The sequence below is a fragment of the Cyprinodon variegatus genome, unplaced genomic scaffold (assembly GCF_000732505.1).
Source record: "Cyprinodon variegatus isolate N-32 unplaced genomic scaffold, C_variegatus-1.0 Scaffold516, whole genome shotgun sequence".
In the NCBI taxonomy this organism is placed as follows: Eukaryota; Metazoa; Chordata; class Actinopteri; order Cyprinodontiformes; family Cyprinodontidae; genus Cyprinodon; species Cyprinodon variegatus.
Window position 1 is genome coordinate 66610 of NW_015150969.1, and position 17167 is coordinate 83776.

General features: G+C 36.6%; 2 protein-coding genes across 2 annotated transcripts; both read left to right on the forward strand.

The window, feature by feature from the left end:
• Positions 1-2667: 2667 nt before the first annotated feature.
• LOC107094937 (gastrula zinc finger protein XlCGF57.1-like) lies at positions 2668-8921 on the forward strand. Its single transcript, XM_015390857.1, has 2 exons — positions 2668-2923; positions 4587-8921. Exons 1-2 carry the CDS (start codon positions 2743-2745, stop codon positions 6416-6418), a joined length of 2013 nt encoding a protein of 670 aa, XP_015246343.1. The 5' UTR covers positions 2668-2742; the 3' UTR covers positions 6419-8921.
• A 1966-nt stretch (positions 8922-10887) lies between these two features.
• On the forward strand, positions 10888-16209 carry LOC107094936 (oocyte zinc finger protein XlCOF6-like). Its single transcript, XM_015390856.1, has 2 exons — positions 10888-11163; positions 13383-16209. Exons 1-2 carry the CDS (start codon positions 10980-10982, stop codon positions 15374-15376), a joined length of 2178 nt encoding a protein of 725 aa, XP_015246342.1. The 5' UTR covers positions 10888-10979; the 3' UTR covers positions 15377-16209.
• The last annotated feature ends 958 nt before the right edge of the window (positions 16210-17167 follow it).

Consider the following 17167-nt stretch of genomic DNA (forward strand, 5'->3'; position numbering starts at 1 on the left):
AAAAATCAAACAAAACTCTGGTTATGTCAAAAACAGACCTGTACTCATTTTTAATTTTTTTTTACTTCTCTGTTTGTATATATATTATGTTGTGTTATTTCAAATTATTTCACTTCAATTTTTAGAGTTATTTTTAAAAGCCCATCTAGTGACAAGTGCTGCGAATTAGCTGTTGCTATTGCACTATGATGCAAACATGGGACTGCTGTTTCATTCAGTTTGTCTATGTAAATGTGTGTCTGTCCCTATCAAATAAACTTTAATAATAATAATACATTTAGGAGATGGTCGAATCTAAGGAAAAGTAATCATATATGTAATCAAGCTGCGTAAAAATATTTGTGCCCCATGCCAGCACATTGCCTTGGATTCAGTATACTAACCTACATGTTCATATATATTTTGGAAACAGGTCTTTTCCAGCTAAATAACAGAAAATGTATGATTTCCTAAACATCTTTTATACAAAGGCAACTCCCATTGATTATCGGTGTGTTAAGCTGATCATGAAGTCATCAGAAAGGCTTCGTCCATCTGTTACAATTTTTTAAGACTCATCTTTTTAAGATGTCATTATAACAAAAATTCCTGTCAACTATGCATCATAATGCTACATGTTGTTGGAGAGAAACAGGCTGCAGAACCTGCAGGTTGGGGGCGTTTCACTTCGGGACAAATTTTTTTCGCTTATTGGTCAGTTGCTAACAAGTCTCTCTGACTGATTAATGGGTGACGTCATGTCCATTATAGCTGAATGTCATCTTTGAAATGCAGCATCTTGATTAAAAAGGCATTTTTAAAGATGAGTGTTTACTGAAATACTTGAAAATTATGCATATCTGCTGACAATTATGAGTTCTAAAATTGAAGGGATTATTTTATGAGTAATTATTTAGGGAATGTCTTAAACAAAAAAGAGTAGCCTTATAAAGCAAGATTTATAAGTACCGTCTTTCCACCGTTAAAAAGTCTGCTAAAGCTTTGAGATTTAAACTTCAGCTTCGATTAGTACTTTGTGTGTTTATCTTGTGTGGCTGGCCCTATTAGACATAGCTTTGGCAAGTATAACAGATTTGGGTAAGGAATTGTTTAAGATCAATGAACATTTTTCTGCTAAAATATCTTGACAGTCTTAACTCTTGGTAAAGCTAATTAAATTGTGAATTTCTTAGCTTTTTTATCTCTTATCAACCACAATTGGTTTTTGTTGAAAATTTTAGAAATTATATTCCTAATACAGGTTAATTGCCTGATAAAAATGGTTAAGAATAAAACTGTATACCTACTTGCTAGACTTTAGGTTATTGTATGAGCTCCTCAGCAGCCTTCATGTGCTGCAGAAGCCTTTTTATCTTTTATTTGTGTTGCAAGTTTGAGGTGTTGCACTAAGTAAACACCTCAAACTTGCATGACAGTGGTACTTAAGGACCAGAATTAACATTAAAAACTGGAGCCGAAACTTGAACTGACGACCCTTTGGTTGAAGAGCAAACCTCTGCAGCCATCACCACTGTCACCCCAATGTTATATTAGTTATAAAACTGATTTGAAGCAGGAGGGTGAGATGATTAAAAAAATTATAAATTAATGGAAGCTGTAAATGTAAATCCTAATCATTAAAGACATTGGTTGAGCTGAAAATGGCATATTTGCTGTTCTATGAGCCCTAATGCAAGCCTGGTTATAAGCCCTAGAATGAAACAACAGGTTTCCTTCCTTTTATAGTATGCTCATGAATATTTAGCTGTGCACTGATTGGTTGGTTTACAACGAGCGAAGATGCTGAGCAAAGACGCATCATAGCAACAAGCACTCACTCACTGAAACATCAAATCGTTGATATGGTAGGGTGGCCAGACGTCCTCTTTTTACCGGACATGTCCTGCTTTTCATACCTAAAAAAAAATGTCTAGGGGGAATTTCAAAATCGTCCAGGATTTTGGTCGACTACAGTCCTGCATGTAATCAAAACACACCGGGCATTCGAACCGAGCCGTCAGCTCTGGGCCGGTCACTCCGGGGCGAACATAAAACCATGTCATGTGGATGTAAAAAGTGTTTTGAATATTTACATTTGTTTCATTGATGCCCCCACACCTCAATTTTTTTCCTATTTCTTTTCTTTTTAATCCTTGATATAATACTGGTTTGTTTGTATAACTGTTTGTACCGTTTATTGTAGTTTGATGTGTTCATTTTTGTAGTCATTGTTTTTGTGTTGTCTTTAAATAAACAGACATGTATACAAGCTTTTAAGAAAAAGCAGAAATCATATTTGTCAGATTTTAAATAGTTGACCTAAAAAAACTACTTAAAGTAGGTGTTAAACTAACTTTTCCTAATTCCCACGTCTCATTACACTATATAAAATTATGAATCCGAGATTACATATTTTAAATATATATCCCCTTTCCTGTCAAGAAAGATTTCCATAAACAATAGGAAAAAAAAGCATGAAAACATTATCCTTTTTTGCAGATAATCATTATAATGTGTTTCATTTAATAAACCAATTTACAAAAAATATATTATTTAATTAATTTAATATGTCAATATACATAGAAATAAAATTTTGTTCAATATAAAATATCCAGTGGGGATTAGAAAATTAAAAGCGGAACTAAATATCGTTCTCCGTTTTTTCGGTACAGTTACAGTGAAACGCACAGCAGACAATAACGTTAGCGTTCCTTGCCACAAATAGTTAAAGACAGGTCCGTTGATTTAGGTCATTCTTTAAATATGTGCAGTAAAATGTCTTCAGTTCAACTACAGGGACAGATTAACAACGAAGAGTTACCTGATGCCGAAGCAACGCTCTCTGAGTTTAAAGAAATAATCGTCAAGTCGGAAGAAGAGATCGATGAATGGCGCCGACTGGTGGATTTTAGCCGGACACCCAAGATCATTTTACACCGAATAGGTATGACACAGCAGCAGTAATAACAGTGCAAAAACAGGAAGGTGATTTTATAAAATTCAGAAGATCACCACTCATTTTGGTATAATTACTGCTCTAAATGGATTGCTGGGTGGGCTGGCTCTAGGCATGTTTTACAGTCTCTATACTCTAGTTAACGATTAATCGATTATTAAATTAGTTGACGATTGTTACAACAATTAATCGATTAATTAAATCTATAAATTAAACGATGAATCTGATTAATTGTTTCAGCCTTATTAGCATGATCTGCCATGATTTTGACTTTTTATTATTCATTATAATAATCCAAATTACAGTTTGTGATCTTTGAAAACCTCTTCTTTACTCAACAATTAAAACAATTTACCACAGTTTCCCCAATGTGGGACAATAAAGGTATTTTCTTTTCTAAGTTTAAAGAAGCAATGCTTAAAGTTTGTGTGTAAATGAGGTCAGTCTTCAAACTTTATTGCATACTTAGTTTGTTCTTTTCAGTCATTTTTTATTTCTGAACAACTTATATTGGGCCCGCTTTAAAATGTTATGTTTTATACTTTATTTTTCACAAGGAACATATTTTAAGATGCATTGAAATCTTGTATTATTATCATTATTTTTATTATCATAACCAACTTTAAAACCTAAAAGCAATTGCTTGTTTTAAAAACTTTCTATCCCCATGGTAATTATATCATTAGAAGTTTCTTTACATTGGCGCTGTCATCATGCTTTCACCAGATCAGAGAGAGAATGATATGGCTGGGATTTTACTATCCAGGCAAGTTTCGGAACCTTGGGGGTGACACAATTAAAATAAAATAGTGTTTTGTAATCTAACATTGTTTAAGGGTTTTACTCAAAGACCCAGAGTGCAGGCTGTGGGGATCAAACCAGGTACTTGCAACCGTCTCAGAGCACAAGCGGACTGCTCTAACCACTAGGCCAACACTCCCCATGGATGGATGGAGAGGAACATTAACCGGAGCCAGAACTTAGTCATTATTCTTTATTATTTTGCTCTTTTATCTGTTCCAATCTCTCTTACTAGTGCTGCGCCATGTTTATCAAATGTAAACAGAGTTGTTTCAGCTTGTTGGATCAGAAGCGACTGGCACGGTGTGTTGATGTCCATATGTTGCGTTCAATGGTGTCGTGTAATTTAGCAGGTCAACCAGCGTCTGGTGTTCCCACATGTCGTTTGACCCGGGTAGACACGCATTAATGAGCTGTTCCCACTGCAAATAACAGCTGATTGTTCCTGGGTTTAAACTGCTTTTTCAGCCAGTCTGAAAGGGGTATGAGTTATCAATTTATCAATTATATTTTTATGTGATTAATCTAAAAATAAATACTATTAATAATTTAACATTAAATAACATAAAATAGAAAACATTTAAACAAATGTTTGGAATTTAGAAAAAAATATGTTTTGCTGTGAATTTTATATAAATTATAAATGTAAAAAAAAGTAAAAAAAAACAATGTAAGCATGTAAAAAGATATATTTCAGAGCTTTTTCTCTTCAGTCAGCAGGACTATGTTTATTAAGTAGTTTGCTATATCTATGTTTGCCATTTTTAAAAGGAATGAAATAAAGCCTGTTTAGCTGCATCTAGGCATTAAAGTAAAGGGTGTTATTTAACTCACATTGTTTCTTTTCTAGATCTCCCACAAAATTGTGTGGTCAAAGAGGAGGAGGATACCAGTGAGCTGAGGCATCAGGAGGGGAACTCCACTATAGTTAAGGAGGAACCAGAACCTCTGCAGATTAAACAAGAGCAAGAAAACCCAGAACATCAAGAGTTCAAAGAAGAAGAGAAGAAGCAATCGATCTGCTCGTCATTCTGCATCCATCAGGAGGAAGAGCAGTTTGTGTTAAAACAGGAGCCTGATTTCATTTTGGGGAATCCTTTTAATGTGCAAAAAAGCTACAATGAAAGCAACCCAAACAGGGACCAGCTGATCTCGTGGGCCTCCTCTGAATATGAGAACCAGAATAAGGAAGGAAGCAGTTCTGAAGACCAAGGAATAAATGGAGATGAAGAGCAAAAACAAAATGAAGGATCCCAGAAAACCAAAGAGCAGAAATGCACTGCTGACAGTTCAAAACAAAACACAGCCAAGAGAACTCACAGAGCGGAGAAGCGATTCTCATGTACTATTTGTGGAAAGAGTTGCAATAAAACATCTATTTTAAAACGACACATGAGAACTCACACAGGCGAGAAGCCTTTCACATGTGCAACCTGTGGAAAGGATTACAGTGACAAGTGTAGTTTACTTTATCACATGAGAATTCACACAGGTGAGAAACCTTACTTGTGTGAGACCTGTGAAAAACGTTTTAGGACTAGATCTAATTTAACTCGTCATATGAGATCTCACACAGGTGAGAAGCCTTTCTCATGTACTACCTGCAGAAAACGTTACAGTCAACGAAGTGCTTTAACATATCACATGAAAACTCACACAGGTGAGAAGCCTTTTTCATGCACAACCTGTAAAAAGAGTTATACTCAAAGAAGCGGTTTGAGCTATCACATGACCACTCACACAGGCAAGAGGCCTTTCTCATGTATGACCTGTGAAAAATGGTTCATCAGCAGATGCAACTTAGTTCGTCACATGAGAACTCACACAAAGGAGAAGCCCTTCTCATGCGCAACTTGTGGAAAAAGATTTACAACAAATTATAGTTTAACTCTTCACACCAGAGGTCATACAGGTGAGAAACCTTTCTCCTGTATTGCGTGTGGAAAAAGTTTTGGTCATAAAAGCATTTTAAGAATTCACATGAGAACTCACACTGGTGAGAAGCCTTTTTCTTGTATCACTTGTGGAAAGAGATTCAGTCACAGGAGCCTTTTAACAATTCACACAAGAAGTCACACAGGGGAAAAGCCTTTCACTTGTGTTACCTGTGAAAGAAGTTTCCGTGATAGAAGCCTTTTAACAATCCACATGAGAAGTCACACAGGAGAGAAGCCTTTCCCATGCACTGCATGTGGAAAAAGTTTCAGTCATAAAACAATTTTGAATCGTCACATGAGAACGCACACAGGTGAGAAGCCTTTCACCTGTGTTACTTGTGGAAAGAGTTTCAGCGGAAGAAATGGTTTCACTCTACACATAAGAAGTCACACAGGCGATAAGCCTTTCTCATGTACGACCTGTGGGAAACGTTACTATGAAAGAAGTGGTTTAGCTTATCACATGAGAACTCACACAGATGAGAAGCCGTTCGTTTGTGCTACGTGTAAAAAGGGTTTCAGAACACGATCTGTTTTGACACGTCACATGAGAACTCACACTGGTGAGAAGCCTTACTCATGCAGTACTTGTGGAAGGAGTTTCAACCATAAATCTGTTTTAATATGTCACGTGAGGACTCATACTGGTGAGAAGCCTTTCCCATGTACAACCTGTGAAAAAAGGTTCTCCTCTGGAGGCAATTTATCACGACACATGAGGACTCACACAGGTGAAATGAGGTAACGCTAAACCTACAATTTGACAATGCTTGGTAACTTCCTGTGTTGAAGGTGTAGTAATTGACATGGCGGTCCAGACAAAGCTCTAACCAACACTGTAGTTAAGGAATCCTTAACTGAGGTATGGTGTCTGATCAACAAGGTGACCGGCACTAATTGTTTTCTACAAGTCGGTGAGGTTATTTCAGACAGAATTCTTACATCAAATATGCCTTTGTAAAACAATATTCCCATAACGTAGTAAGAGAGAGGGAAAGACAGAGCAAGGCTGCTCGTAAGCAGCAGCTACTATTTAGCTTATATAAATATAATTTATCTATTTGTTTTTTTTAAAACATGATAGAAATTAATATATGGACTGGTAGGCTACAAATATATTACCCATTGGGGTTGATAAGCTTTTCTGAATCATTATTTTTATCTCTTAGTTTCTGTTTTGGGATGCAAATACTGCTGACTGACAACAGCACAGACATAAGTTAGGTTTAGATTAGGGATGGGCAAGTATTTGCAGTTGCAATATAATAATGATAATTAAATCAAATCATAAAGGTCAGTTTTTACCTCAAATGACTCTTAGGCATGGGTCGGTATATAATACTGATGGTATATCAGCCTTATGTAAAAAGTATTATGGAATCAGTATTATGATCATATTGCAAAATTGTGTTATTTCAAAATGTCTAAATTTAAAAAGATGTTTGTAAAAGTTACTTGTCTTTGAAAGACATCTAGGACATGAGATAGAAGAAATATGAATTAATTTTAATTGTAATGCTATTTAATAAAGATAAATACATGCAGTACTTAATGAAATCCTTAAATCAAAACTCTGTCTTAACAGTTTTGGGGACTTGCTCAATAATTGAAATATCTCTTAGTCAAGGTTATGATTCATGAATGTAAGCGTGTTAGCTTTCTCTGTATTTAGCTTTTAGCTGTAAGGTCTAACCCCAAAATCCCACAACCGCCCCGCTCTGTTCCTCTCCGCTCCAGACCGCCTACAGCCTCCATGGTTCCTCCTGTCTTGCTCTGCTCTTAGTTATTTGGAGCTCGAGGAGAGAATGTGCGAATCAGTGCTGTTACCAGCTGTCTGACTCGGTAACACGGTTGTAATTGTTTAACACTTATACATGATGCTAGGGGTAGCTTGTGCATTTCAAGACAGCATGGCTTTCCCTTGAAGTTAGCTTGCAATCATTGGCAATGTTTCTGCAGATAAGCCATCATGTTGGTGTTCCCTCCTTTGGCTGCTAATGTTCTAAAGCTTGACTTGCAGGTCAGATACCACCCTCCTTCAAGCCTTTATTGTTCGACTTCATGTGGTAGCCTAAATACTCAAACATGGCTGACTATTCTTTTAAAAGTTAAAAGTGGGCAGAGGTTTGGAGCATTCACCTACTGCTGTCATAAATCTACCTGCAAAACTAGCAGCTACAAGGCTGCACCGTGCACGCAACCTGAGTGATCTGACCCAATTGTCTCTGGCGAGAGATACATTTTAAAAAAGCACTACTGACAACATTACAGAAAACTTAAATGTTTTTGAAACTTGACTTTTTCATACCGGGCAACACAGGGTACCTTCTCACTGCAGGCTTTAATGTTCAATTCCGATTTTTTTTGTGAAATCCGATTCTTTTTGCCTGATTGTTCACATTTCCGTATATATGCAACTTGTATGTGATCTCCTGTGTGAACTGCATTCACACAACTTAAGTGTCTCACTTGTGTAGTAGAGGATGAGGTCTCTGTATTTATGGAGATAAACATGGTGGGTAGTGCTGGAGCATCTTGCAATCTTTCATTTCTTTCCCAACCTCAGCCAGTGCATCAACAACACAAACTTTTCAAAATGGTTGAAAATAAAGACTGCTTTCCGCATTATTGCCCGCTATGGTTGTTGTTTTTCTTCTCACTTCTGTGTAGCAAGACAGAATAGGGACCTTTGTTGAATATTAATGAAGTACAAGTCGGATGAATGCGACCTGGCCATTCAGACACAGGTCACATTTGAAAAGACTATATACATATGATTCAGGACCAGAAAGCCAAATGGGCCTGGGTCGCATTGGAAAGAAATCTGTGTTGTTCAGACAGACATGAAAAGATCAGATACAGGTCACATATGGGCAAAAAGATCAGATTTGGGTCACTTCATGCTGCTGTTTGTACGACTGCAGCCTTAGAAACAGGTGACCAGCCCATGCCTAACTGCATTTAACTACAGTAAGGCACCGACCTTCTCACTCCAGCCTTTAAGTGGCAGGAAAGTGGGTTTCCAGCCACATAGAAAGACCGAGTTACAACTAACAGGCAGAAGTAAGCCCTTTTTCACCTGAGATGTTTTGCCTTTTAATGTTAAAATATTTTGCTTGACTTAACATTTGGTAAAGCTAATCTAAATGGTGACCTCCTTTACGTTTGTAACTTTTTCATTCATCACACAAAAGTTTGAAGAAGTTTTATCTTCTTGGTTAAAGAAATGTATTAATGAAAAAGATTAACTGTCTAATAAATATACTATTAATAAAGGTGTGTTCCAACTTGTTATACCAAAATCTGTTTTCTTTTTTACCTTACTGGGACCAATTTTCTAGGAAAATGCTACTTGTGGGGTCCCCTCAGCTCGTGGAACAGTTCTCTTCTTGGGTTGGGTTTAGGTCTAAGGTGTGTGGTCCTGTCTTGGCATCAGAGTGAGAACCATTATTCAGATTTAATCAATTTTCCTGCTCAGTTAGTTAACATTTAGGTTCAGGGCTAAGTTGTGAATTTAGCCTGGTTTAGGGTTAGGGTGATGTATGTACTGGTAATGGCTAGGTTTAAGGTCAGGGCATAGAAAGGGTTAAAAAATAACTGAAAATCAACGAGAGTCAACATACAGCGCTACATACAACAAGAGCATAAGTTTAAGCCAGGAAAATGTGTAATGATGTTGCAGGTTTTTGTAAAGAGATCTAGATCTAGATCCACCTCTACCATCAATGGTTTACGAAGTTTCGGCTGAAGTTTCAGATAATATTGCAGCATTATTATAACTTGTTTTAGTGTATAAAAAGTAAATAACATGAAGAGGATTTTGACAGAATCAGAGCATATTTTGCTTAAATGTGTTTATGACATCTCAGGATAATGGGTTTGGTTTTAAACCAAAGCACGGCACTAGCATGTGCATTTATGCACTTAGGGAAATAGTAAATCTGTACAGGGCCAAAACAGAACCTCCCCTTATGTACTTTATTGATGCTTCTAAAGTTTTATTTCAGTTAAGTACAGAAAATTCTTTGATAACTTAAAGAAAAGGAGAGTCTGTAAAAAGTGCTACTTTGATTTGTAGAACCCAGCAGGACAATTTTTGTTTTTTGTTTAAATCGTCCAACAATGCCCTTAATGTTTCTAATAAAATTAAATACCTTGGTCATTTTATTACTCAGAGATGATGATGATGATGATGATGATATACAGACAACTACGTAAGACTTATATCCCGGCTAACACCATAATATTATTCTTGAGCCTAGCTAAAAATAAATAATGGATTTAAATTATGCTTTTGCAGCTGACTGTATGTTGAGTTATGTTTACCTCCAAGAAGGTGAACTTCCACTCCATAAAGTCTTTAACATTGGGGTGGACAACTGCTCTGATTAACCTACATCATCTTACTGTCGACTTTGACCAGCTCCCCCGCCTCTACTCAAGATGATGATGATGACTCCCACATCACTGTGTTTTACAGGAGGATTGTGTTCAGGGTGATGTACAGAGATAGATCGGTCTCTACTGAAACAGTGCTTTCTACTATACATGTTCCTAGTATGCCTTAAATTACCAGCTGCAACCTGTGATTGATGTCTCTTGTGTCAATTTTCAGTTATTCAAAAATCTGAGGATAGAACAGCTATTTGTTGACAGATTCTCCCACTGAGCTGGGGATCTATGTGCCCCATCCAGAGTTACCCTCCTGGCTACGTCTCTGATTTATATTCTACTTATTTGGACAGTTTTAGGTGAATAGAACAATTCTCTTTCATATGATGGATAAAAAAGATTTATTATATATATATATATATATATATAGTCCTGTTCTACATCTACTTTAAAATGTGTCCTTTGTACTATTTGCAAATTACAAAGTTTAACAGAAAAAGAAAGATCAATAGGGTTACTTGGATGGATGTAATGGAGATTTAAGCCACCAGGGAGCACTGTTAGACTTTTAAAGATACGCGCTAATGAACTGGAGACGTAGGGGGGGGGTGAATCGTTTCCTGTTTTCTTGCTTTACTCCATATCAGTTGGTGGCGGTAATGCACAATTCACAAGTCTGCCAACCGCCATAAAATCCCATAAGAAGAAGAAGAAGAAACTGGAGACGTAACGTTAAACAATAGGTGGCGTTATGCATGTTGGCAAAACTGCCATAAACCGAAGGAAGAAGAAGACAGGGAGCTGATGAAACAGACGAAGAAGAAGCCACACGGAAGATTAGCACATTAGCTTTAGCTTCCCATCTGTCAGAAGGTAGCTGATGAATAGTCTAGTTGTTTTATTTAAACATGTGAATGTCTGCAGCAAAAATGTCTTCATTTCAGCATCCGAGCGAGGTCAAAAACGAGCAGTTAATTCCAGATGAAGAAACATTGTATGACTTTAAAGAAATTATTGTCAAGACCGAGGAAGAGATCGATGAATGGCGCAGACAGCTGAACTTTAACCGCGCACCCCTGATCATCTTACACCGAATAGGTGGGAAACCCCGGCGGTACTTAGTTAGTTAGTTAGAAGCTTAGTTAGTTAGTTAGAAGCTGAAATCTACAGTAATGTCATAAACATCACAGATTTATGCGACACGGGAAGCTTTTTAAGCTGTTACACAAAACTAAATGACTGGGAGATGAAATATCAGCTCTAATTGTAAGATGCTTTGGACCTGGACTTTTTACTGATTCTTCAACTTATATTCAAATTGCTATTTGTGATCCTTATAGAATATGTTTAAACTGATATTGTAAATATGTTTTGTGCTTAATATCTACTTATAGAGCATATATTATTAACTGATTTAAATGATCACATTTGTGAGATCTAAAAGAGTTTGGATAGGGCAGAGAAAGAAGGAAAAAAATGACATTACTCTTACAATTCAAACTCAGACAGAATTTTCATTCATGGAAAATATAAGATCCAGTTTAGTTTGGTATTTGTATTCTTTTCTTATTTTTATTTTTGTTTTAGTTTTCAAAAATTTGTTATTAAGGCATCTCAAACCAGGACAGAAAGATTGAATCTAAATGAGTGACTGAAAACCTAATTTTTCTTGGCATTTTCGTATTGAGGTTTTCTATTATTTGGTCCTACTCTGATCCTTTTTTAAAATTATTTCAACATACTATTAAAGTCTGAAAAAAGATCATGATACATGTATTAGGGATGTCACCGTACAACTTATACTGAATACCCATATTGCAGCTTTGAGAATTGCTACATACCGATATTGACCCGATATAAAGTTAGTACGAATCACACCTTTTTTTTTTTTTACTTATTTTATGCTGTAAAATGTTAGAAAGAGCTTGATCAGGTCATATCACTACAACAGGGAACACAAGTCAACAACAAAAGGTATGAAAACAACTGACCCATGTAAAATAACCAATGACTTACAGAAACCTCTGACAGAAGCAGATAGTTTCTATTAGTCACGGGTTGTTAAGGTGTTATTAAGCGTTTCAACACATTGCCAAACTGTATCAATGCTTCATTAACACTGTGTCACTATACTGATACCTGCTGGACTACTAAAATCCCTACATGTAGCCCATTTGAAAGACTAAACTGACACAGATTTGATGTCCTAGTAATACTATAGTTCTATATTATATTGTATTATGCTTCCGTGCTTTGTAAAGTCATTTTTGCAAAGTTGGATGTTATGACTTTTTTCACTTTGCAAAGCTTAAAGTGCTAAAGTGATCAAACTGTGTTTGCTGCATCTGTTGTTATTACTGTTGAATTTAGTATAAAGAAAAAATATTTTGCTTATCAGCAGCTCTGTCTCTGTGTCACTCTCCTGCTTTGTAGTGTCTTTTTTTTTCTTATTGCAGTAAACTGGCTGATGTCTAATAACACAGTAAATGCTACTAATCAATAATGAAATTTGTTGCCATTGCTTAAAATGTATTTAAAAAAAAACAATTTTATTGATTTGTTATTGCAGCGGTAGAATTGATCCGATGGGTAAAACTGGGCCGACATAAACCAATGACGCTTATTTCCATCTAGTAGCTGATAAAAACACAATGCTTCTGTCTAAAGGTATTATGCCTGTTGTTTTCTGTTATATTAGTAATATCACTTAATCAAACCTTTTCTAACATTTCACACTACAAAATAAGTATTACAAATATCTATGATTCATGTAGCTATCATATCAGGTCAATATTGGTATGGGTCAGTTCTCAAAGGTGCAATATCGATATCATACCAGATATGAAATAGTTGTATTGGGGATATCGTTAATGAGAGTGATACTGTTGCAGCACAGGATTGGCCCTGTGTTCAGTTTTTTTCAGGGTGTGTAACGGTAGGATTGCTCAAGTCCAGTCCTCAAGAGCTACCATCCCATGATTTTTAGATGCATCTCTTCTCTAACACACCTGAAAATATAGGCTCAATCCTCTCATTTAGCTCAGCAGAGGCATGATAATGAGCAACTCATTTGATTCAGGTGTGTTAAAAATGGGGTGGGTAAAAACGTTGCATGATAGTAGCACTTGAGGACTAGACTTGAGCCACCCTGTCCAAAGGGTATGGATGTATAGGTCGTAAAATATTGGTTATCAGCCATAACATCAATAGTAATGTTGGATATTGAAAGCGGCTTAGCTTTTCATATTAGGGCATTCCTACCTTAATGTAAAGGGTACGTTTTTGTACTTAAACCTTTTTTTGTGTCTTTTCTCCAGATCACCCTGAAAAATGTGCATGTAAAGAGGAGGGCGTTTTAACTGAGATCAGCAACCAGGAGGGGGAGTCCACCTTAGATCAAAAGGACCCAAATCCTCTGCAGATAAAACTTGAACAAGACGAAAGAGAACATCAACAGTTCAAAGAGGAGCAAAAGCAACTCTGCATCAGTAACAATGAAGAGTACCTTGTACTGAAACAGGAGACCAATGAGGTTCTTGTAATCCCTTCTAATGTGCTACAAAACCCCACTGAAACTGAATTGAACAGTAACAGAGTCATTTCTCTAGCCTCCCTTAAAGTCGAAAACCAAGATCAGGAAGGAAGCAGTTCCAAGGATCTCAGCAAAACTAGAGATGGAGGGCAGAAACAATATGATAGATGCCTTAAAACCAGAGAACAGAAAGACACTGCTGACAGTACAAAAGGAAAAACACAACTGAAAACTCCTCCTGACCAAAATATACAAACTGGTCAAATTTGTGATAAAATTACATCTCTAAACAGTCACTCAAAGACACACATAACAACTGTTACAGCTGAAAAGCCTTTCTTATGTACGACCTGTGGAAAGAGTTATAGTAGAAAGTCTGTTTTAAGGCGTCATGTTAAAAGCCACTCAAATGAGAAACCTTTCACGTGTACAACCTGTGGAAAAGGTTACAATGAAAGAAGTGGTTTGGCTTATCACGTGAAAACTCATACAGGTGAGAAGCGTTTTTCATGTATGACATGTGGAAAAAGCTTCATTAATAAATCTGATTTGAAATGTCACATGAGAACTCACACAGGTGAGAAGCCTTTCTCATGTACAACTTGTGAAAAAAAGTTCACCAATATAAGTAGTTTAGCTCGTCACATGAGAACCCATGCAGAGGAGAAGCCGTTTTTGTGTGTAACCTGTGGAAAAAGATTTTGTGATAAGAGTAGATTAACTTCGCACGTTAGAAGTCATTCGGGTGAGAAACCTTTCTCATGTATTGCTTGTGGAAGAAGTTTCACTCGTAAAACCTTTTTAGTAATTCACATGAGATCTCACACAGGTGAGAAGCCTTTCTCATGTACAACATGTGGAAAGAAATACAGTGAAAGAAATGCTCTAACTTATCACATGAGAACTCACACGGGCGAGAGGCCCTTCTCGTGTTTTAAGTGTGCAAAAAGTTTTGGCCATAAAAATGTTTTGAGACGTCACATGAGAACTCACACAGGTGAGAGGCCTTACACGTGTGTTACCTGTGAAAAACGTTTTAGTCATAAAAGCCTTTTAACTATACACACGAGAATTCACACAGGTGAGAAGCCATATTCATGTAAACTGTGTGGAAAGAGATACAGTGAGAGAAATGGCTTAACTTATCACATGCGAACTCACACAGGTGAGAAACCTTTCACATGTTTTAAGTGTGCAAAAAGTTTTGGTCATAAAAATGTTTTGAGACGTCACATGAGAACTCACACAGGTGAGAAGCCTTTCTCATGCATTACCTGTGCAAGAAGCTTCAGTCATAAAAGCCTTTTAATAAGTCACATGAGAACTCACACAGGTGAGAAGCCATACTCGTGTAAAACCTGTGGAAAGAGGTTCGGTGAAAGAACTAGTTTAAATTACCACTTGAAAACTCACACCGGCGAGGGTCTTTTCTCATGTGTGATCTGTGAAAAAGCTTTCATTAAAAGATATGATTTAACACGTCACATGCGAACTCACACAGGAGAGAAGCCATTCTCATGTGTAACCTGCGGAAAAACTTTCTGTCAAAAGGGTAATTTAATATATCACATGAGAACTCATACAGGTGAGAGGCCTTACCCATGTAAACTCTGTGAAAAACGGTTCACCAGTGGAAGCAGTTTAACTGTTCATATGAGAACCCACACGGGTGAAAAACCTTTGTCATGTACGACCTGTGAAAAAAGATTTACTAGTGGAAGCGGTTTATCTTATCACATGAAAACTCATACACGTGAAAAGCCTATTTGTAATGTATGAATTATAGTATAGTTTAACTTTAAAAAGTCTAAAGCCTCTTTCCCATTGCAATAACACGTGTTTTTCAAACAGGGGTTAACCTGCTAACAAACGGCTCCCTTCCCATTGGCAAAAAAAGCTGGGTCTAACCCCTAGCTGGAAAGTGGTGGCCTCTGTCCCCCCATCGCTGTATGTCTGGTGGCACCATGATGTGAAAGTAAACAATGTATATCAACATGCAAGGAAAACAGGGCGAAGTAAGTGTGCTTTATTGTTTCACTCTTTTATCTGTCCGAATCCCTCTTACCAGCATTTTATTTAACATAAAGGGAGTTATGCTAGCTTGATAGATAGGAAGCGACTGGCATAGAGTGTTGACGTCTGTACGTTGCTTTAAATGGTGTCACTTAAATTGGAGGGTCAACCTGGTTCTGGTGTTCCTACTGCATGCCAATCAGAGCCGAGGCGATTTTAACGCTGGTCGCTTTCCCAGTCGTTTGACCCAGATAGACACTCGTCAGTGAGCTGTTCTCTCTGCCACTAAAAGCTGATTGGTCCAGGGTTTAAAAGGTTTTTTTTCGGCCAGTGTGAAAGGGGTGTAACTCATCTTGAGTGGATGCACACAGATTCGAAGCTGTACTGGATGTTTGTTTAAAAAAAAAAACCATATGGCGAAAAATCTTATCTAATATCTCACCTCGGAAAATATTATGTAATGTGAGCTTTAGGTTTAAAGATTCTTGGTAGCTTGCTGTTCAATAAAGGGAGAAATATCTGCTGGATCACGTCTTAAAAGTTTAACAGCTTGATATGCAAAACATTTAAGGTGAGTTTTTATTCTAATTCTTTAGTAACCTTATTCAGATAGTTTGAATCACCCATACTTTAAATTATTTTTTAAGTGAAATATTTTTTAAGTGTCTTAAATACAATGTTTTTTTTTTTTTACATTTAAGATTCATTAATATTGTGTCTTAATGTGTCTTCTTACCTCTTAAACATATCTTGATGTGTACTTGTAGTCTATAAAAGTCCAGAAAAGTTTAATTTGGTCTCTAGTGTTTATCCTAATATGTTGTTGGGATTGTAACTTTCCATTTTCACTGTTTAATAATAGTATTTTCTGTGAAGCTGCTAAATAAGGTCATGAACTAGTGGTTTACAACCTACTGACTGGCATTTTTTGTTATTCTCACGGAATTTATGAATATTAAGTTGAAAGATAGATAATTAAAAAAGCTGATCAGTATGAGTCTTTCCTCAATCTCCCATGATCAGATCTTGTGGTCTTGTTACATTTATTTTTTTTGGAAATGTACTCACAAAAGTGCAGAAATTCCTCTTTGTTTGCTATAAGCACTTCGGGGGATGAGTGCTTCAGCAGCCTTGACCAGTATGAAGTATTGGCTGAAAGACTGTCAGTTCCTTCTGACAACAGAAACGATGGACACAACAAAGCGATAAGCTGAAGAAAACACTAAAATGACAATAAGCGTTTATGTAACTTACTAGCTGGTGTTTGGATGGCACTGCATTGTGCATTTTGGTCATGTTTGTGCAGCGTGTTAACTTGTAGTTTCTTAAAGACATAACCTTACTGTTCTTTGTCGTCTTGATAAATACATGATCTAAATGCATTCAGTGATGTTCTCTAGTGTGAGATACTTCTACTTTGTTTGGGTCTTGTATAAAAGACAGAATTAAGAATCTATGTTTAAATGGACCCAAAATTATTGTCTTCATTCACTCTGCTAAGAATTATATTTTATAGAGAAAAAACTTAAAACACTTTGAAGAGAAATGAGCATACTT